The sequence below is a fragment of the Lynx canadensis genome, chromosome A2 (assembly GCF_007474595.2).
Source record: "Lynx canadensis isolate LIC74 chromosome A2, mLynCan4.pri.v2, whole genome shotgun sequence".
NCBI lineage: Eukaryota > Metazoa > Chordata > Mammalia > Carnivora > Felidae > Lynx > Lynx canadensis.
In genome coordinates, this window is record NC_044304.2 from 32,744,955 (window position 1) to 32,767,888 (window position 22,934).

Below are 22,934 nucleotides of genomic sequence, written 5' to 3' on the forward strand. Positions count from 1 at the left end.
AATTAGAGACAAATCAAGTAGGCACAAACCCTAAGAATCTCTCATTTAATAAAACACTTCTGGGGCACCTGGATGGCTTAGTCGGTTAAGGGTCCAACTCTTGATTTTGGCTCAGATTATGATCTCACGGCCATGGGATCAACCCCTGTGTTGGGCTTGGTGCTCAGTGTGGATTGTGCTTGGGATTCTCTCCCTCCCTCTCTCTCTTTCCCTCCTCCCTTGAGCACTCGCATGCACATGCTTTCTCTCTCAAAATAAAATAAACATTAAAAAATATTTTAAAAAACCTTTTATATGTTCACTTATCCTGAGAGAAAAGAATAGTATTGGCTCTGAAGTGTCATTATGTAGGTTTTATGTCACTGTATCACAGTTAAATTTACATTTTTAAAAATTTTATTCACTTGTAAATTTAATTTTACATAGGCTTCATACCCAACGTGGGGCTTGAACTCACCACCCTGAGATCAAGAGTCACATGCTCTACCAACTGAGCCAGCCAGGCACCCCTCACACAGTTACATTTTAGTGATTTTTTAAAACTCTTTATTCATTTCCAGATAGAACATCAGGGGATCTTCACCACTGTATTCAAACTACTCTATCATTTTAAGGACAAGGGTACCAAAACCAAAATAAAATGGGGAAAGTTGAGATTTTCTGCAATGTTTGTACTTGCAGCAAGGCAGGGCCCCAGCGAAAGAGGATTAAGTAAAGGGAGTGGGGGTGGGCCGGGTAGGGTTTAGTAACAATGGCTCATGATGGGTATGTTCAGTTAGGGATGGATAAGGCTGCTTCAAAATCAACACTATTCAATTACATGAATACTAACGAGAGAAAGAAAGAGACAGAGAGAAAAGGAGAGGTACAGAAAGAGCTAGAGAGAGAAAGAGAGACACAATAGGTATACTTTACCATCCCCGGGAATGATGCGGAGGGTAACTGTGTTTCCTGCTTCCTTGATTAGGTTGACAATGTCTGAATGGGACTTGTTGGTGATGGAACATCCATTCACTGCCAGGATCCGGTCTCCCACTTTCAGCTTGCCACATCGGTCAGCGGGACTCCCCTCAATAATCCGACCTATTTTGTGAGGCATAGCCACACATGCATTGCCTGCTTTGATATTGAGTTTTTATTTTTTTTTTTTTAAGTTACGTGGGAATATAGTGAAGGGAGGAGAAAAAGGGTTGAAAAGGGAAAGAGAAGGTTAAGTGTTAATTAATTAAAGCATTAAGCAAATGTTATTAAAGGAGAGCTCTGTGCCGATGGTCAAAACATTGGCAGTACTCAGTGCATCTGTGGAAGGAGCTGCCGCCCCGGAGTGATGGCTCCTAGCTCCTTGCCCCATTCCAAATGAGGGGGAACCCCCAGCTTCCCTCCTCCTTCAATCGGTTACACAATTTGTGATAGTTAGCAACTTCAAAGACTCTCGAGCGCCCCAAAATAACTCGCCATTGGCTTATTTTGGGTCTGCAAATGTGAGACCCAGAGCTGGGATGGATGCTTTACACACTGTGTGCTCGTGTCACTTCACTTTTGCCAGCTGTTAAGCTTCTGCCAATGTTTTGTTCTTTCTCCATTTAGAAAAAATAATCCCTAGGTGTCTGGGGAGGCCTAAGAGTCAGCTACCACCAGAAATTCCATCTGAAAACACCTAATGGACAAACACTTAGTCCTTCTGCCTTCTATCCGGAATGATGAAAGCTTTAGAAAAAAGGCATAATTACAAGAGATGAGCCAACAAAAACACCCAACCTTTTATGACCTTTGCTCAATCAGCCTGTCGCGTGCGCTTTCAGGGTAAGGGCCCGAAAGGCTCATTAGCGCTAAAATCCTCCACCTTCCTCACAAAAATCCCCTCAAAGGACAGTGAAAACCTGGTACCTACTCAGGCTAAGGACAGTGATCCGAAGCTGGATTCAGATCCTTCCTCAACCCTTTCCTTTGATCATTTCCTTTCTCATTATTACTTATTGCACATCTACAACATGAAAACCAGGAAAAGTGCATTTGAAGAGGAAGGTTTCTAGTGCACTGTGAGGCACCCCAGGTCATAACCACGTGCACTGCTAACTTCTAGAGAGGGGTGGGAAACTGACTTTGAGGCCTGGCACAGGGTCTCCAGCTAAATGCATAGCTCCCTATTTCGAGAATTCGTCTTTCTGAGGACTGTGAAGCAAGCTACGCAGCTGCGTCACCTTTTGGAAAGGACGATAAAACGGGCACGGAAGACACTGAAATGGGCTAGGCTCTTCTGTCATAATTTGGACCTTGGGGATACCATGTGGGGGGAAATGCATCCCAATTTCTTTGAATTTCAGCATATCTGCCCGCGTCTGTATCACGGCACGTAAGGTCAAGGCCACAGAGCTTTTAATAGGGAAGCAAATGGTTTTTTGGAATCCAACAGGCAGGTATGGAAAGCCTCCGTACTCAAATTCAAGGTCCTCATTAAGTTTAGTGCATCTCCACAAACAACTCACAGGAGAAAGGTATCAAACAACAGGTAGGAGGACAGCTCTGTAGAGTGGGAAACAGGAGTCTCATGCAAGGTATTAGGGAAAGTTGAACTTGTTTATTGTCAGAGCCAGAGGGAAACAATCAAAGACCAAATTGTGAGAAGACATTCAATATTCATTAAATAACACATAACCTCCCACCTGACACATCTATTTCGATGGAGAAAAGTAAAACCAAGAATTCTAAAATCCTGAGAAGATCAAGGGGTGCATGGGGAGGATCAAACAATGGGATTTCTTACCCCTCTCTGCCATGTTTGAATATTTTTAAATTACACAGAAAAGCCCCCCAGATTAATTTACAAACAAAGCCCCCAAAAACCTTGCCTTGGTGTCCGGTCATCCCTTCGTGACATGCTGCGATAACTTTATTAATGTAGCTCACAGAAGCACTGTTAGTAACGGGCGTTTGTTACTGCAGCCACACATGCATAGACCTGACTGACTCACGGACTCCTAATGAACAGACTTTAGGGAAATGGCTTTTGCAGGAAGCAACGTACAAAGGCTAAATGAAGATAAAGGGAGTGCTACTGGATCCGAAAGCTGAAGGGACAGAGCACCTGGCCTGATCTCGGCCAGCAGTGACCTGGGTCACTGGTCATCGGACTCTTGGGGACAATTCCTTTGCAGATAGAGCAGAGTCCATTTCAAAGCCCACACAGCCCTGCCCCGTCTCCTATCCCATTCCTTGTTAATGAACAAATGTGCCTGGGAGATAAACACATGACTCTTTAATGAAGATGATGGATCATTTCTGGAGTACATTTTTATCATCCATTCTAATAGGAAATAGATTCATAGATTACTAGGTTCCTGGACTTATGTGGGTCCTGTCTTTGCTAGTATACCCATCAGCTAACCTTCTCAGAGGGTGACAAGTGCATTTCTCCATACTCTGCTGAAACCCCCCATATCCGGATGAGACAGGTAAATTGGCCCTGCTAGAATTCAAGGGCAGCGAAGACAAATGGCTCTGAACTCAGATCTTAACCAGATCCTTAACCAGACAGGTTAAAAATATTTAACATTTAAAAATTTCAGATGGGGAAAGAGTAGAGAAAGGACACGGGTAAGGTGGAACGGGCACTGCGTGTAATTATGTTTACTCCTGACACCTGTATTGCTCCCTAGGCATTTCTGTAAAACCATAAGCTTAGGCTAAAAACCCTTACACCTGCTGAGGCTTCTGCTGTTAATGACCTCCTACTCAGGACCTCACAAAAGGCTTTCTTTGACAAAGACTGCCCACTCTACACTGTCGAGGTTGCTCTCCAAGTTTCAGGCAAATATCATTTATGCTTCAAGTTGTTTGTGCGCATGTGGACACACATTCTGCATGCCGCTGAAAGGTTAAAAAACAAAACAAAACAAAAAAAACCCCAAAAGTCCCACCTTCATGAGGGGAAAAGCTACAAAACACTCTCCACCCCCAATTATGACTTCAATTACCTGAAGCGAAAAGCATGAAGGCATTTCTGTTAATGAGATTTTGGCCATCTTTCACTTGCAACGCAACGCACTCGCCAGCATCCCGGGAAGGTCCGGAGGGCGGACGGGGACACTCACCAAAAGTCGTGCCGGCCTCGGGCCTGCTCACCGAGGACACGATGACGAAGCCGAAGCCCTCGTTCTCGCCGCGCCGGATCTCCACGTCGTAGGGCTGCACGGCCGCGCTCACCACGCCGCTGCCGCCGCCGCCGCCGCTGCCGATGCCGCTGGTGCTGCCGCTGCCCGAGCTCACCGTGTTCAGGGAGTTCTGGCTGCCCTGCGGAGTGCGCTTCTCCTCCGTCAGGGACGCCGGCTGGTTGCTGCTGTGGTGGGAGGAGGCCGGCGAGGGCACCTCGTTCTCAGCTTTGGGGGCTGTGCGACAGAGAGGCCCGGCTCAGCCTCGGGCTGCTGCGCCCGCCCGCCGGCCGGCCAGCACGGCAGCGCCGCGGCCCGGAAGGTGGCTGCGGCCCGGAAGGAGGCCGTGGCCCGGCAGGCTCCGGACGCCGGGGCCGCTACAGCCGTGTACAAGGCTCTTGCACGGTATCCACCGCCACGTGAAAACACCCCAGGGGACGCCCAGCTCGTGTCACTGACAGCACCCTGCCTATCAGTACCCACTCTCAGGCTCAACTTGGCTGCAAGAGGGGCCCACTCGGAGCTACTGCCGGGGGCACGAATCACAGGAACACGAACACCGGTGCAGGGGTGGCCTGCACCAGGGACGACCGCCACCTTCGCTTCGGAGACCTTGGTGCACGTTCACCTTGTCACTGCCCACAAAAGTCACATTTCTGCTCTGCCTTCCAAGCAGCTTTGCTTTTTATTTTTCCATCAGGCAGGACCCTGTACGTTGGCCTTGCCATTAAGGTTGCCATATTGTGGGATTCTTGACAACACCTGTCAGAGGTATACTTAGTCTCTCTCCCTGGTTTCCACCTGTCATTGTCCACTCTGATCACACTCCTGGGTACATTAGCCTCCGTTAGGATTCCAGTTTTACTGCTTTATCGGGTGACAGGGTAAAGCACACCTAAATAAGTCACAGTAACAGGTAGGAGCCACTTAGGTTTGATGCTCCCAACGAAATGTGTGTTTGAGTTTTGGGTAAGGCATTTATTTTTGAAGCTTCTCCCTTCATAGATTTCTTTTTATTGTGGGAAAATATCCATAACATAAAATTTATCATCTTAACCAGTTTTAAGTGTAAAGCTCAGGGGCATGAAGCATTAAGTACAGTCACAATGTTGTGCAATCGTCACCACTATCCAGCTACAGAAACTTTTCATTTGCCACAATTAAAACTCTGTACCCATTAAACGCTAATTAGCCATTTTTCCCTCCACCAACCCCTGGCAATGACCATGCGACCTTCTGTCTCTATGAATTTGACTACCCTGTGAATTTGAATATAAGTGAATTCATACGATATTTGTGACTGGCTTATTGTACTTAGTCTCATGTGTCTTAAGAGATTTAACATGGCATTGACCCAAAGCTAAAAAGCCCAAATATTTAATATTTAAAAACAAATCTGAAACAAACCAAAATCACATTGCTTCTATTACTTTTATTTGGGTCAGTGAAGTCAGAAGGTTTTCATCACCATCTCCAAAGCCATTTTTAACTGACAGCGACTGGCTGCATGGAATACCATTTTAAGAAATTCTCCGAGGCCGCAGATGAGCTCTTGGAGCGTAATCCATGACTGATTAACACTGTTTTCCCTGGTTTCACTAAGGTAGGACTCTCACACTGGAATCTGATATCTTAATTCTATAATTAATGACATGCCATTTAAATGAGCTATACAAAACATTTTTAACAAGGTGCCAGTTAATTTTATTTGGCAAGTATTTGTTTCATTAATATTAAAGCTATGAAGAAATGATAGGATTTCATGTCCTACTTCTTCAGTAATTCAAGTGATAGAACGCTTAATCTGCTTTTTTCTGCATTCCGTCTTCACTATTTCAAGGTGGGGACTGTAGACATACCCAGGGGAACTACCACCAAGTGTGCTTTCAAGAGGCTGGTGAGTGAATGGAAGGAGACAATGAACTGTCTCAAAATGGCAGATTCTGATACAGAGGTAAACCATGATTCACAAGAATGGCAAGGAAGGAATGCCAAGATCGGAAGGCAGTTGGAAGAAGGAGGGAATTTCTGAGGGTTTCACAGAGAAGGTTTTATTTGAGCTGGGCCAGAAAGGGGTTTGTATGTTTGGAGAACTCACGTACAATACCTGAAAGCCTGCAGGCAGGAGGAAGGGGTCAAAGATGGCCTAGCACTGGCCACCTCTACACCTTTCTGATGGAGAAAACAGATCTTGCCTGATTACATATGCAGGCAACAACAGAGTAAAGGATCATTCACTTCTTATGAGCTTATCTGGCAGCACAGAACTAATTTTTGTTCTTTTAATTTGAGGCTACAACTCTCCTGACTTTTAGAATGACCTCTTTTGTTGAGAATTAACATTAAATGAAGAAGGTGACTAACTTCTGGTCGGCAAGGGGGATGAGCAGAGGTAGTGTGTATCTGACTAGTCTTCTAGAAGCTTTTGCTGAACATGCACGAATGGCACATTAAAGTACTTTTGAGTGACAGAAGTTCTGCTGGGTTTGAGAGAAGCAGACCATCTGGAAATTCTGAGCTTAATCACATTTGCAAAGATTTGCTAAAATAGATGCTCGAGGAGGCAGACACAGGAAGGAAGCCTTTTCTGTGCATCAAGTGACAATGCGCTGTCTAAAGGAATGAATGAAAAACATACCTGTAAACACCACTTTGCGCCGCACAGTGAGATTGACATGGCCTTGCTTGGCAGCTTGTTGCATAAGCTGGACCACAAGCTGGTGTGATTTTCCAATGACCGGTGTCCCATCCACACAGATTAATTCATCCCCAGACCTCAGGCGGCCGTCTGTATCAGCAGCACCCAGTGGTACGATGTGACCAATATAAATCTGTTGAATAAGTGGATGACGGGTGAAACATTAACCTTTTGATTTACTATTATACTGATGGCCTTCACATTGTTGAGAACAATTCAGTGTGTTCATTCATGGCTGCATCCTTGCCATAACCGTTTATTGAGCACCCAGTGGGTACCAGGCCATTGTGAAGGTGCTATAACAATTCTTAAACGGTGGAAAAGTAACTTATTTCCTTTTTTTAAAGTTTATTTATATACTTATTTTTAGTAATCTCCATACCCAACATGGGGCTCCAACTCACAAGAGTCAAGAGTCGCATGCTCTTCTGACTCAGCCATCCAGGTGTCCCAAGAGTAACTATTTCTTGTTTGGTTCCTTCCATTTACCTGTGGTCTGGTGATGACTCACTCTTTGTCCTCTTTGCAGAAATAGATCACTTTACCCTGTCATTTGCAAAATCTTTTCTCCTTTTCTGTTTACCTAAGAACCTTCCTTCTAGAAGCTCTGGAAATTATAATAGTCATACTACTTTTCTTTAAAGGTCCAGCACTATGCCTAGCAATAGGGAATGCTCAGTAAATACTGTTCAATGAAGAAATGAATCCAGCAAAGCCTGGTTTGATGTCCCATCGCTGTACTTTTTTAGCACCCACATGCAGAGAAGCCTTTATATTTGGGGTCTGGTTGTATTTACCATTCATTAAACCTTAGCTAAAATATTTGTGTTTTCTTGCCTTCTGTAGACAATAATGCTTGTGACTACCTTTACCTAGTACTTAAAGTTTACAAGGAATTTTGACAAAAGAGTGATTAAGAATATGGACCCTGAAGTCAGACCCGTTCCAGTCCCTCCACTTACCAATGCTATGATCTTGGGCAACTGAATTAACCCTTCTTTGTCTTTATTTGATAATTTGAAAAATGGGGATACATTCATGAGTTTGATGGAGAAATGAGAGAATGTATATTAAAAGCCATTAGCACAGGCCCTGGCACATAGTAAGTGCTCAATAAGTGACAGCTATTATTATTATTATTATTATTAATTATTATCATGAAGAAGTTAACAATATTTATCTTTAGTTCTCTTTTCTCCTTTCAAAATAGTCCTGTGATAGGATACTAAATTTATTTTAAAGATGAGGGACCTGAGGATCAAGAAGGTTAAATGTCTCCTGACCTTCGTTCAGGGTTATTTTTATTTGTTTTTATTAGTTGATGCCTATTATTTTGCTTTTTGTTTTCACTTTCCTTCATGGGGAGCTCCAGATGCTGCTGCTGCCACTTGTTATCACAAATACAAACTTTTAAGTAGGGAACTAGTCTCTTTGTTTTTTTTTTTTATTTTTTTTTTTATTTTTTTAAATTTTTTTTTTCAACGTTTATTTATTTTTGGGACAGAGAGAGACGGAGCATGAACGGGGGAGGGGCAGAGAGAGAGGGAGACACAGAATCGGAAACAGGCTCCAGGCTCTGAGCCATCAGCCTGACGCGGGGCTCGAACTCACGGACCGCGAGATCGTGACCTGGCTGAAGTCGGACGCTTAACCGACTGCGCCACCCAGGCGCCCCAGAACTAGTCTCTTTGAATCCAGTGGATGAGCCATACTGTCAGAGATAAGGCAGATCTGTGCTGCACGCAGCTGGGCTCAAATCTTGGTGATCTGCCACGGCTGCCGGTTGGCTCTGGTATCTTAGAAGATAGCACTGGGGGGAAGAGGTAGACAAGAGACTCACAGGTTCTCCTGGTTCATTTCCACCCAGAATCCTAAATCCAAATCCAGTCTCTTTTCTCCAGAGAAAGATGTCCTGTTCCTGGTAATCTGGAACTGCAGAGAAGAAAGAAAGAAGAGGGAGGTTATTTCTATGATAAAAGGAATCCTGCTCTAAAGGTGAACATAGAAGACCAATCCTGATGGTGCTTGAGCAGATGACAGCTTTCCGACACAAGAGTAGGAAGCAAAATAATCCGGATGGATGAAATAATGGAGGACACTGGGCAGAAATCAGTAGGGGGACAGGTCACTGGGCCCTACGTTTTTTCAAAGGACTAATCACTGTTTGATAATTCCTAATCAAGCCCAGGCTATTATCCTGGACTAAGCCAGAAGTCAGTGTTGACCACTGCCTTTGGTATTATTGTCAGAAAAATTAAGTAATTAAAATCATTATGTATGGGACCACAAAGTGGGTGCCTGTGTCTGAGACGAGAGCTCATGCCAAGCCACAGTGACCATTGAAACCGAAGCTCGCTCTGAGAATTTAGAAGTCCTAGTAAGTCATCTGATGTCATACCAAGTAGAGGATGAAAGAAAACAGCTTGAGTCAAAGAGTTTTCACTTAAAAAAAAAAAAACAACACTTCTTTCTCCCTTTATCAAGATCTGCAATCCAATCATCTGATTTGTTAGATCATTTTTGCCAAAAGTTACTCTTGAACGTCCTAATATGTCCAGTTTTGCAAAGTTTGCTATGATTTCAGTAGTACTACCCAAAAGTAGCTGGCCTTCGATATTCTCAACATGAATGATGACTACAAAAGTGTTCCGTATCAATTTTTCATGTTTTCTCCACTAGAATGACTGCTTTACTCCAGAATTTGCCTATAATATTTTAAAATTGTAAGTATTAACTTATTATCCAATAACTTGATATTTTACTCTTAAAACTCATTAATGGTCCAAGCTTTAAAATAAAAATTCTCATTTATTAAAAGAAAAATAACTTCTGTAAGACAATACCCACTGTATGTGAAAGTGTTCTATATACCACTGTGTTACTTAACGAACGTAATAAAAAATTATTTCTATTTAATTCTTTGTATTTTAATGTATACAAGTGTATTTTGTGATCTTTAAATGACATATCTTTTATTTAAGGAAAAAAAATGGTTTGGTGGCAGTGAATCCTAAAGGAAACTTTCAAATACTGTCCTACATACTTTCTGGCTTGTTTAAGAAGTAGGGTTTTGGGTTGAAGGAGTGCGTAGGCCTGAGGGTTTAATTCTCATCTTCAGTTTTGTACAGTGGGGAGGGAGAATTCAAGTTGGCAAGAGATGTCCCTTTTTAGTGACTCACCCAATCGCTTCGAACGTACAGTCAATGAATACGCCGAGAGAGAAGAAACTAAATGGACAGGTAAGTACCAGTCAGAGAAGTTGGAGTCCAATATTTTTGCCTGAGCTATCTTAATACGATGGGCTTTCGTTGGTGCTTTATGCCCAATGCTTTTTTATTATAATTGTGGAGGCTAAGCTACAAGCCTCCATGGAATATGCAGTTAAGCTACATCATAGGACTCCCATAAACACAATTTGAGAATGATATTTTCTTGAGCACGCTAAGGTAACAGTATTTTCTTTCTGTTCGAGTAGCTGCCGAAAGGGTATTTGTTCTAATAGCCTCATTGAAACAACAAATTAAATCAGGTTGGGTCTCCGTCTTGGGTTCACTCAAGCAGGAGGATTATTTCCAAAATAGACCATGGGTGCTTTGCAGCCAGCACACGGTTGCTGGCAGAGTCTGCCTGAAGTCTGCTGAGCCCTTTGTCAACAAGGGAAGGATCTCTGCAGAGACTTCAGCCTACGCCCATTTTTCTCAGCATCACTGAACACAAGAACACTTGCCCCTCCTCCACTAGCACCAAATGTAGCAAGTTTCTGCCTTCATTGACTCATTTAGGTTTCAGTTACTATGGTATGGGTGGTGTGGCCAAAAGACTTAGGCTTATCATACAGTTTAGTCCATAGGAAAAAAAGCATTTGTGTCTCTCTGAGAATCAGCGGTAAAGTGGCAAATTTGTTGCAAGAGCTTCCTGTTGAAAAGGAAGATGCCCAAAGACACCAAAGACGTTGAAGATGCCAGTGATGAGCTAGGAAAACACAGACACCAACACGATACATCAACACAGACATGTTACAGAGAAAGTCTTTTGGCACTTTGACTTTGGCATTTTGACCATTACACTCTCCCATCAACCACACTCCACGTACCCAAATAGCTGACTTTGGTGATAAATCAGTCATGAACTGTGTTACAGAATTACAGAATTTCTCTCTTTTGTGTTCTCGGCTGCCACTTCTGCCCAGGGGCACTGAGGTTTCTAATCCCTGCCCCCAAATGGTTTGCTCTCCTCTTTATTTCAGGCAGATTTTAGAAGAATTAAGTTTTTAGGAGGCAGCAGGGAGGAATTATCTTTCTGATACTGATATCACCCCTCCCCCCCCCTTTTTTTTTTGAGAAAGGCTGAATCAAAAAAGAACTAAGAAAACTTTGTCCGGTTTTTCTCCTTTTTAAGCCCTTGCACGGGGGACAATGTCAGCAGTTACCTCCTTTGGTGATGCCAGCGACAACTCAATAAAGCAGTCAAAAGACTTCCTTTGATAATTACAAAGAATGGAGTCACTAGGTTTGCAGAGAAACCTCCTGGTGTCTCCATTACTACAGACACACATTTCCAGACTTGGATAAAATGTGCCCATCACTTTCTATTTCATCTTGTCTTTGGTCTGTGCTTGGTCAACAAGAGTGCCATAACATTTCTATTCATGGCAGTTCTCTTTCTTCCCTCCCTTCTCTGAGGTTTCCCCCAGCCCCCGAGACCAATGGCAACATCAAACAGTATGAATAATAATGGAGAAATAAAAGTTTTCAGTGGATCCTTACTCTGACATTCTCCAAAACTCGTGGAACTGATTTCTCTTTCTCTTTCACCCTTGCTCAATCCCGATGCAGGCGAAGGTGACATAGCTGGAATATTAATTTCACAATTTTGCAAAGCTTAATGTATGTGCTTTCTCTTAGTTCATTTTAATTTAGTTGTGATTGATAAGGAACGTGCAGTTAAGCTTTCACAGTAAAGGTCATGGCTGCTATGGATTTTAAAAGACTACAATTTGATTCTGTGGGTTTTTTCTTCTTTTTTTTCATGGTGCTTTTCTTGTCAAAAGCTGGTATTTACAGTTGTTCCATGGAGAATTTCACAGAAATAGCATTACCATCCCCGACGGTTCCCATTTAATTATACCTTAAAGTACACATTCTCGTATGACTTTGTTTTAATCATGTCATGAACTTCAGGTCTGTCTAAACCCTGACTTCCTTTTGAAAAAAAAAATTAATTTACTTTTGTTACTGCCACGCCACAGCATTTATTTTGAAAAGTATCAGATTCCCAATGGAATTCATTCTTGTAGTAATACCTGTTCAGATGAATTCTAGGCAGTTCAACCAGAGTAGCCTTTTATTTAGAGTCAAAAATCATCAGATCTGGCCAAGATCGGAACAAAACACAAATAAGAGCTGTCATAACAGCTCTTAAAATCTGGAAATACAACCAAGCTCCTTAAACTCACTACAGTAAAGGATGCCTGTGACCAATTCCAACCTGCGAGCATGTTTCTCCTGAATAGCACAGGTTTACAACATTGGTACAACAGCTCTGACTTTTTTCTTTCCAAACTATTTTATGAACAGAGACTGTTGCACTTGCAAGCTTTAGACTTCCTTTCCTACACACGAGACACTAGCTTTTCTTCTTAAACATTCGCTAGTAACACTGTATCAGTATCATTTTTAAAGCCATGTGAGCAATTGACATGTTACTAGAGAAAATACAAAGCAGGCCACGTGGCTTTTAAAGGACTTCCATACTTGACTTTGTTTTTAATTAAACATTTAAGCCCTTCAAAGGGATTTATTAACACATCCGCAACTCAGATTGATTTGTTTTGACACTGGTGTTTTGACAGATGGCCCTATCAGGAATACACTACTTTGTACAGCATTTAGACCACGTGAAGGAATCTGATCAGAGACTGTGTAAATCTTCACCCTGTCCTTCAAAATAAAATGAAACAGAAGAAAAATTTATCTTCCAAATAAAAAGGATAACATGGGTCCAATGAAAGTGTTATTCCTGACTTCAAGTTCCCCGTTTTTCTTGGAGAATTTTGTTCATTTTAATATGTTTTGGGGGGAGGGGCAGGGAATCACATCTAACAAGGCTACATGCTGTATTTTTTTTTTTTTTCCTCTGAAAGACAAGATAAAAAACAATCTAAGGTAATGGGAGAAATGGATCTGGGATAAAGCAAAACACTGATTAAAAGACAAGATTGATGTAGGTTCATTTGCAGGTACTGTGAAAAGAAGAAAATCTGTGACAGACACTGAATAATTACCATGGGGGGTGGGGAGTCTCATCATTACTCTCATTGAGTGGTGAGGAAGAAATCCATGTGAATCTTAACATCAATTAAGTTGTTACGATCACTCAATTATGGAGCCTCCAATCACCCAAAAAGAAATTGATTCTCATTTATGCTGCTAGATCCTATTCCTTAGATGTTATAGAAAGTAGAGACAAAACTGGCACCATTCCAAATATTTCGGTCTGACAGCCGCCTGAATAATTTTCGATGCTTAAGTAAGCTAGCTGGCTGTGTGGTAAGAGTACATATTTTTTTTTTCCTGGTAAAAACTTTCTGGGAAATTTGATGAGACACTAAATTCTTAAGAAATTTTGCTTCCCCCAAGGTGAACATGGAATGTGAGCTGGTGTCTCCTATTAAATGGGTACATTAGTCGTCTGTCAATCTGCCATGCCCAGCAGCACTGCAGAACACGACTTCTTTTATCACCAAAAGATTCGTCCATGAGAAATTCAGTCATAAATGTGTACTGTATGGAGAAAAGCAGGTGCTTGGTCAATAAAGCAATATCTCAACATCAGCCGAAGGTGGGCCATTGATTGGAGGAGCCACATGGTTAGAGGGAAGTGTGAAGAGAATGTGAAAGTATTCCTCTTTGGAAAACATTTGTTCGATGAAATCACTACAATGAGTGAGAAGACAGAGTGAGGACAGACCCCGGGTTCATACGTACCAACTAATGCTTACAAGGGATGTTCCAAATGGAACTTCATTTCCTCTGGCCTGGCCTCAGGGATACTCTAGGGGGTCTTTCTAGACCAGGGACTAAATAAATTCCTTCTCAGATTATCTGGCTTTTGTCAGCATAGGGAACCCTTGGCCAAAACGGCTTATTTCGTGTCCCACACTATTGTAGTAAGAACGCAATGCTATTTCTCCCTTGACGAAGGAAAGACTAGAGTGACCCTGAGGGACTTCCAAAATTTGGTAATCGTCAAGACTCCAGACTTGCCTTGTGCCCCCTAACTGCTGAATTTCACCCAGGAGGGTGGCCAACTATCCTTCTCAGATGGGGATGCTGGCCTCCCCCGCCCTGTTTTGTTTGGGTCACAGAGGAATCACTCCAGCCAGCAGAGGAAAGGCTTCAGAGCCAAGTCTGAGTGGGTGGGCAAGAGGCTGGAGCCTTGGGGGCTTTGCCCGAGAAGCAACCACAGCTGTGGCAATCAACAAAACTTGTCTGGGGCTGGAGGGGGTGGGGGGGGGGTGTCAGTCACAAAGAGGATGGACAGAATGAGTCTCTCCTTGCTTCCAATTTTAATCAGACCCTTCCCCAGACTACGCCTCCTCTCTCATTAAACATTCTCGCCCACCCCACAGCCCGATGGGAAAACGCTCCTGTCGACTCCTTCCGGGCTGCTGCATCCTGACCAGTCGTCCTCACGAGAAAATGTCACTTAAGAGCAACTTCCAAAACAGGGGGTCAGTCTGTATCCTCTAAGATTAGGGCGCCTTAGGGGCTTTCACTGATAATGGCAGGATCAATGATTATTATGTTTTGTGAACAGTGTTTGGAATCATTTCATAATGAAAAGAAATAAAACACAAAGGCACTATTAAGGGCATTAGGAGCCAAAAAGTGACGGATGGATGTCGTCACCAGTTCACATTTATCGAAAAGGTGAAGCCAAAGGAACACACATGACCACAGTATAAATAATTAAAGCACAAACCACTCACTGTGGGTTTTTTTTTCCTTCCTTTTTTAAGGGGAGTGTTTAAAAAGGCTGGTAATGGAAAAAAAAAAAAAAAAAAAAAAATTACCAGTATTCTTAAAAAAACTAGGAGACCGCTAAGAAAGCATTTAATTTCTTCTCATTACTCCTGCAATCCAAACCAATCGTATTTACGTTCTATGGTACATCGGAGCTGTTTCTCAAGAACGAGGCCACGGTCTCTACACGGGCAAGAGTTAACGAGACAGCAGCTCTTACCTGCCACGTCTTCTAAGTGAAGGGAAAAATAAATCCATTTTTATCCAAGCCCTTTATTTGACCACCATCCATATCAAGCCCTCCCCACACTGCACACATAATGGATCCTCCATGAACACCCAGCAGATTCTATCACTACTCGGAGAAGCTTTCGCCTCTCACCTTGATTTACCTCTCCTCTGTGTACACACTGAAAATCTATTTTCAAGAAGCCTCAGGAGATGGTTGAAGCCTTGGGGAGGGGGCTCGGGAAGACAGGGGCCAGGGTGCTACTCACGTCGGTTTTCATACATGCTCCTGGACTGGGCCCAGATTTTAAAAGGATCTGGTTTTTTCTGCCCAGAGCTGTCGGTTTGATCTGGAGTTGGGGCCTCTGCAGGTGGGTACTCGGGGAGCACCTGTGTGCTGTGGCTTGGGGAGGCCGTGTGCAGGCTCCGGTGGCTGGAAACACTGTGCTGAGAACTATTCTGGCTGTCTTTTCTTTCCAGTGGTTGCTGAAAGCAAGCGAGTGAGAGAAGCAAGAAGAGAATTGTTATTGGCTCTCTGAGTGGGTGTTTCCATCAGCTTGTTTTTGTTCAGCACGTCTGCGCACACATATGTAAATACGTCAACAACATTTGGGTTTCCATCTTTCTCCAGCTAGTGCTGCATGCAGATAAATCCCCAGGTGATTGGCAGACAGAGAGAGGGGCGGGCCAGATGGGAAGACATAATCACAAACCATATTGCTCTCTGGGCTGGAGCAGAAAACAAATCCAATTTCCATCATAGGTTCCCAGCTAAGACCCTGGGTGCATGTTTTACAAGATGTATCAGTTTAGCATCCTCATTTTTGTGGCTGCTGTTTTAGAAGGTCCCAGGGCAAGCCGTGAAGTGGGGAGACCTTAGGATATTGTGGTAACTATCTAGGTGAGGGAGGATGATGGCTTGGACCAGGGTAATGTGGCAGAGATGGGGACGAGTAGGTTGTATGCAAGGTGTGAGAGAAGGGAATCAAGGACGGCTTCAAAGTTGAGGGTCTGATCCAACTGCAAGACTCAAGTAGCCTCTTACTGATATGGCGGCGATAAGGGGGAAGATTATTTGGGTCTGTGCAGTTAGAAGTAAGAGTTCAGTTCTGGGCTTGTAAATTTGAGCTATGAGACATGCATCTGGACGTGTCCTATAAGCAACTGGATCCATGACTTTGAAATTCAGGGGAGAGATACGAGATGTATCACTTCAACATCAGCAATTTTTGGACAAAACATGTGACACAAAATACCATGAGGGATTTAAATGTAAGGCTATAACAGCCAGAGTAAATACAATCAGGGCTAAAAATGTTCCTGGGGACTTCCCATTTTGCATCTTTCAATAATAAAATGCCCCACTTTTACCTTTTGCCATTAGTTCTTCAACACTGTAAGGAAGAGATCAGACCTTTTAAAAAATCATGCCTAGCATTATATGTGCACTGGTACTTATAAGCATATAAGTAGTTATCATATGAAGAGCTTCCATAATTCTTAGCTACTCAATTTTGTAGGAGTCACCTTTCACCTCTTTACCTCCTGACACTGCTGTTGCTTAAAAAACCAAGATCAGACTTTCTATATGGGTTGACCTCAGGAGGTCAGCCTTGTTAGATCTGCAACCTGTCCAAAGTCCAAGCAGCATTCAAAAGGAAAGAGTTTCATTAAATTTCAATAGAATAAGCAGGTTTCTGTGCTTTAAAACCTGCTCAGCAAAAGACCCTTCCCATTTTATGAAATGCTCTTTGTTTGAATGGTGATTGAATAGAGAGCAAAACCTAGCGGGAAGAAAAATACCTGGCAGGAAATGAAATCACTTCAGTTCTTATTTCCTTGAATAAAAGATGGTGGTAAGCCCCGGTGTTCAGTTTCCCCCATTCAAAATACAAATTCTGGAATCCTGCCTCTCACTTAATAGATGCTATGTCCCTATACTTATCTGCTTAAAAGCACCGTAAAGGGGCAGAGGACAGGAAGGGGTATCTCTGTCCTCTCTTATGGGACCTGTATGGCTTGTGCTGGTTAATTGGTTTCCTAAGATCTTTTGACCCAGAGCATTTCAGTTCCCTAAAGTTCCATGTAGCATCACAATCTTCCCCTTGGTCTTACAATCAACCCTATCAAAACCTTCCTCCCTCTCTCCCCAGGTATCCGTCACCTTTCATTCCCCATCTTCATGGAAATGTTCAAGTTCCCTTTCATCTCAGTCTCAGGTCCCTTTACGCCCTCCCCTTTGAGTCTTCGCTTCGATATCTGTATCTGAAGAAAGTCCCAGAAAGGCAGAAACTTCATCTACCCTTGACTATTACAGATTACAGGTCTCAATATGGATTTTGGCAAGGATTCAAAGGTGAGGAGATGGGCATGTATTTGATGAAGGCAAGACAGAGCACTTAAAATTATATCTGGTGTGCCTGCGGGAGAAATTTGAGGCCCACATTCTACACTAGCAAAGAGGTCTTGGTAAATAAAACCCTGAGAGGCTCAGTTCACTCAGACTCCGGGGGACAACGTACATACTCTGGTGAAGGCGACACGAGAGCACATTGAGATCTGGGCAGGGACAACTACCGTATCGACACCGTTCCCTTGTGAGGATGAAGTGTTCAGCTCAGACCTACATGGATCCGAGTTCCAGAGATGTGGAATAAAACCTGGTTTTCCGGCTTCTAACAGTCCTTCCCGACAGCACCTCCGGCTCCTGGGGCCAGCTATCTGATTTCTGCCCTCCAAGAACCTCAGTGGCTGCCTTCTTGCCTCCCTGGGGAGATATGCTTGAAGACTTCAAGTCAGAAAATGTTAACGGCCAACACACCCTTTCATGTTTATTTATTTATTTTTTTTTTTTTTTTTAAATTTTTTTTTTTTCAACGTTTATTTATTTTTGGGACAGAGAGAGACAGAGCATGAACGGGGGAGGGGCAGAGAGAGAGGGAGACACAGAATCGGAAACAGGCTCCAGGCTCCGAGCCATCAGCCCAGAGCCCGATGCGGGGCTCGAACTCACGGACCGCGAGATCGTGACCTGGCTGAAGTCGGACGCTTAACCGACTGCGCCACCCAGGCGCCCCTCATGTTTATTTATTTTTGAGAGAGACAGAGAGCCAGAGCGCAAGTGGGGGAGGGGCAGAGGGAGAAGGCGACGAGAATCAGGCAGGCTCCAGGCTCTGAGCTGTCAGCACAGAGCCTGACGCGGGACTTGAACCCGCAGACCACAAGATTGTGACCCGAGCCGAAGTTGGATGCTTAACCGACTGAGCCACCCAGACGCCCCATCTGCTTTTTATAAGGTATAGATAATGCTTGTTATAATCAAGACAAAATTTAAAGCTACTTTCATCTTGAAGTAAACCTTGGTAAGGAGAATTAATGCAGCTGTTACTTTTTATATTTTGGTAGTGTTTTATTTTTGTTCTCAGGAAAGGAGGAAAAGAGTATTTTAAATATAAAAGGAAGTAATTCCACAGATTAAGGACCTCTGGAGTTCACCCTAAGAACCGCATCCCCTCGTTCAAATGCCCACCATCTCTGGGTTCCTCAAATAGTAGCAAATGCCAGAATGTGGGACTGGTCTATTGACGCTAAATTCATTTCACAGTTAACGTCAGTCTCTGATCCCCGAATCTTCAGGATCCTTTGGGTCAAGACGACGCTTCACAAAGCCTCACTGGGACCTAAAGTGAGCTGCCCTGCAGGGTTACCTGAGGGAAAGGTCACAGTCTTCTTTCCCAGGGTTACTTTGTAGTCCCTGGAACCCCAATGTAACCTCTGCCGCTCACCCCCTCCTTCTGAACTGGAGCAAAATTTCTTTCTGGCAACCTTGCCCCACTGACAGAATCTGCTAACGGGCTGGCCTTTTCTCCTGCAGAGAACGCACATGTGTTTTTACACACATGCCCACAAGATCATGTGCACAGGTTGTGTCTGCCGTCTTGCGGCTTCCCGAGACCCTCAGATGGATGTAACAAATCTCTGACACGGAGGACCTGGAAATCTCAGGTTTGACTGAAGAACAGCTTTGCCATTACCACGGTGTGCAAACAAAGTCCACCAGAAATGGCTTGGGCCATTTTTCAAATTTTAACACCCTTTCTCACCTCCCAACAAATGTCTGACTCCGGTCCAATTTAATACAAAATGACAGAATGTGCAATGAGTTTGTAAAACTGTCTCTGGGGGCGCCTGGGTGGCTCAGTCCGTTGGGCATCCGACTTTGGCTCAGGTCATGATCTCGCGGTCCGTGGGTTTGAGCCCCGCGTCGGGCTCTGTGCTGACAGCTCAGAGCCTGGAGTCTGTTTTGGATTCTGTGTCTCCCTCTCTCTCTGACCCTCCCCCATTCATGCTCTGTCTCTCTCTGTCTCAAAAATAAATAAACGTTAAAAAAAATTTTTTTTAATAATAAAACTATCTCTGGAACTGCATCTCTGCATCCCTTTTAAATGCCACCTAAACCCTGTTCCTAAATTTGGCAAACAGAAGTAAATAAAGCATCATCCTGAGAACACGCTCAAAAAAAACTGTCACCACTTAAAGCTATCACTAGATGACATATTCTAACCCACGCTAATGGGCTAATGCACAACATTCTGGAAGCGGTTTAGATTTTCCTCTGATAAGATTTAACCTCGCCTTATGTTTCTTTTCAAGTTCAATTATGCAAACCACTTGATTTGAAGATATATTCTGTATTCAATATCTTGGTAGTCTAAGTTTTTTGAAGCTATATGCTCTGTGTGTATGTGCTAGAGTTCAAAATATGCCTTCTTCCCTTCTGTGGGCATGCTAATTAGCTTTCATGTTGCCTTTTATCTGATTAGAGCCCAGAACCGTCCAGGAGAAAAGTCATGTTTATGTATCTCTCAAATTAAAGTCAACTTGTACCTCTACAGCCACCCGGAATTACCTCTCAGCAAAGACCTGGGGCATGAGAACAAACTCACTTCTGAACTAGTTATAGCACAGGATCAGATTTGCATCTGGTGGGATTGTCTTTCTCCTCATTTTTCTAGGTGAGAAACTGGTCCCAAGAGATCTATCTGTAGCTCAAGAGACATTTCAAGTCTGTTCTTCGATGCATACCAGCACCACGTGACGACCTAGCACACAAATGCCAGAACGTCCAGACCAAGCCCTTGTACGTAGCTACCCACAATGCATATTGACATGCATTACAGTTCACTCATCCAATAAGTACACACAGGACACTTGCTGTGAGCCAGATTCTCAGGCATAAATGTGCAAAGGGAGATAGTACCTAAACTCTTAGAATTGATGCTTGTATCTAGGTGTGTGTGTGTGTGTGTGTGTGTGTGTGTGTGTTGATGGACATTAATCACATAAACCTAACAGTTTGATACCAACATCCTGCAATGTCCTGTGGGTAGGTGGTAGGGAGAGACTTCTGGAAAAACAGCCCATTAATGGGAACAGTATGTGCTAAGTCTTCAAAGCAAAAACGAGCTTGGGCTGTCTGAAGAAGAGAGAGAACGTAGTGGGACACAGCAAGGGAGTGGTATGGCCTCAGATATGCTTGGAGACCAGATACTGCAAGGACTCTGAGGGGTGCTTTAAAGAGTTTGGGTTTCATTCTTAGTTCAGAGGAGAAGAAATCTAATCAGGAATTTAAAGCAGGGATGTGCCAGGACCCAAATAACTTATAGAGAGTTTGGTCTGGCTACTGAGGGGGTGACTAGGTTGGTGTGGACAGGAGTAAAAGCAAAGAGGAGAGGCTGTCGTGTATTTTATGTGAGGGATCCAAGGTGGTTTACACTAAAGAATAGCAGTAATGAAGGGGAGGGGGAAAAAGTGAAGTCAAAGACATTTTGGTGCCAGATTCAATAGGTGTTGCTGAATGGAGGGCAGGGAAGAGGAAAAGGAGGGGAGGACATCTTGGAACCACAGATATTCACTTCCCAGGTCTCCGGCTTGAGCGACTAGTTGGAAAGATGTACCACATACTGGGATGGGTATTTCCAAAGCTAGCTCTTGTCACTGTTCTGATTATTTGGGAAGGAAGATTTTTATCTTTAAATCTCGTATCAGTTGACTAGGAAGAAAGAAATGGGCTCAATTTTCAAAGCTCCACAAAAGTCCTTGGCCACACACTACCCACACACACTTGTGTCATAAGGTCTTTTAAAATAAAATTGTACCAACCTCCCTAGAACAAATGATTTCCTAACTATTGACAGGCCAGGGCAATTGGGAAGATGCAATGGTTTTTATAATTGGAAACAGGAAAAAAAAATCAACTCATCAGTATTTCACAAAATGATTTCAAAACGAAGGTACTTATAAAGTGAGCTGAAAATATTTGCTCAGAAGAGTAAATGAATACAGACAGCACTTAGGAGCTTAAATGATGAAAAGAATTCATGTGGCTTAAAGATGACAAATCGATCCATTTTAAAGCAAAATTATTTACAGTTCACTTATCTGCCAAGACTGAAGGCCACTGCAGTGATTTACATGGACAACAGGAAAAACTCCAAGTGCTGATGAGATATTAGGCCAATGTCGTTAAAGGTTGTGCAAAAATCAGAGACGCAAATACAAGCCAAAGCAGAGGATGGTCTTTCTCTTTGTCTCTTTCTTTTATCATTTACGAGTCTAAGTCAAATAATCTCTTCTAAAAAGGCAAATGAGAGGAGTTAATGGAGAAGAAAAGGAAAGTATCGATCGGATATGAAAATGAATTTTGGTTCACATGGAATGTTTGAAAGATACAAAAGCAAAGTCTATCTTCTAGGCTCCGAGGGGTTGAGGGAGTGCATCGCTGAGAGAAGGTGAGGGACAAGGAGATTTACATGAGCAACCCTAATCCTTCTTCCTTCTACTACTCACTGCTTTGTGGCTCTGGGGAGTTAAGACAACCAGGAGAGTTTGAAAACCAGGCAGGATACATAAAACTGGGTGATTCTGGCTGGGGTCACACACTGGGTATATTACCTGAGAGATCTCTCTCTCTCTCTCCCTCTCACATCTCTTAACAACTGGTCATCAGCAGTATCCCTAGGGTCTCTTCCAAGGGAAAGGAGCCGAGGACAATGGACCAGAAACCTGTCACTACTGCTTCTTTTCAGCTTGCTGCCTTTGCTGCAGTTTGTTGAACAGACTTCCTTGGTCTCTCGGACATTTCGTGTTCCCTGTATGAAAACTTGATGAGAAGTTTTTTAGTAACTGGGGAAGTTTTGTCTTCTTTATGAATATGGTATGCTTTCTTTGATCTGACAATAACAGCTACGTAAATAAGGCTTCCCGTATTGCTCAGGCTGCTGGGGAACTCAGAAAAATTCCACAGCTCAATCACAGCATCTCAGCCCTGGGTCCTTGCTGGGGCTTTGTAAGGACTATTTAACTTAGGAGGTTGCAATTAAGAGCTGAGTGATTTTCATTATGTGTGTACTTGGTTCTAGATTATCTTTCTGCTTTTTTTTTTAACTTGGGAAGGTTTCTGCCTTTACGCCCCATGAGGAGGATTCATGCAGATCTGCCTGTTTATGTGACTATTGTTTCTCTCTCCCCAGTTGCCTGAGGGCAGGAGTGTTTTCTGGTTTAGATCCTGTTGTCTGCTGGCACTGGGTCTGGCATACAGAAGAACCTCAATAAACACAGGCTGAGGCAACAAATGCAGACAATTTTTGGTGATTTGTGACAATGAATCTTTTTTCTGAAAGGAGGAATCAAAACAGTATGTGTTTGCAAGCCCCGCCAAGAAAGGCACAGGACCAACCTATTTACCATAGTATTTCCAGTGCCTCACACCAAACCTGATACTTACTAGGTTCTTGATACAAATTGCTAAATAAATGGATAGATGGACGGATAGTT

The 22,934-nt window shown here is 43.2% G+C and overlaps 1 protein-coding gene and 1 non-coding gene across 2 annotated transcripts in view; both read right to left on the bottom strand.

The window, feature by feature from the left end:
* The window catches only part of MAGI1 (membrane associated guanylate kinase, WW and PDZ domain containing 1), a 635,623-nt gene that overhangs the window by 15,756 nt on the left and 596,933 nt on the right, over positions 1–22,934 (bottom strand). The window contains 5 exon segments of the mRNA XM_030307184.1: positions 916–1,116; positions 4,092–4,385; positions 6,787–6,979; positions 8,687–8,778; positions 15,368–15,584. Coding sequence (XP_030163044.1) covers positions 916–1,116; positions 4,092–4,385; positions 6,787–6,979; positions 8,687–8,778; positions 15,368–15,584 — 997 coding nt within the window.
* TRNAK-CUU lies at positions 433–505 on the bottom strand. The gene has a single exon. It is a non-coding gene; the product is annotated as a tRNA-Lys (tRNA).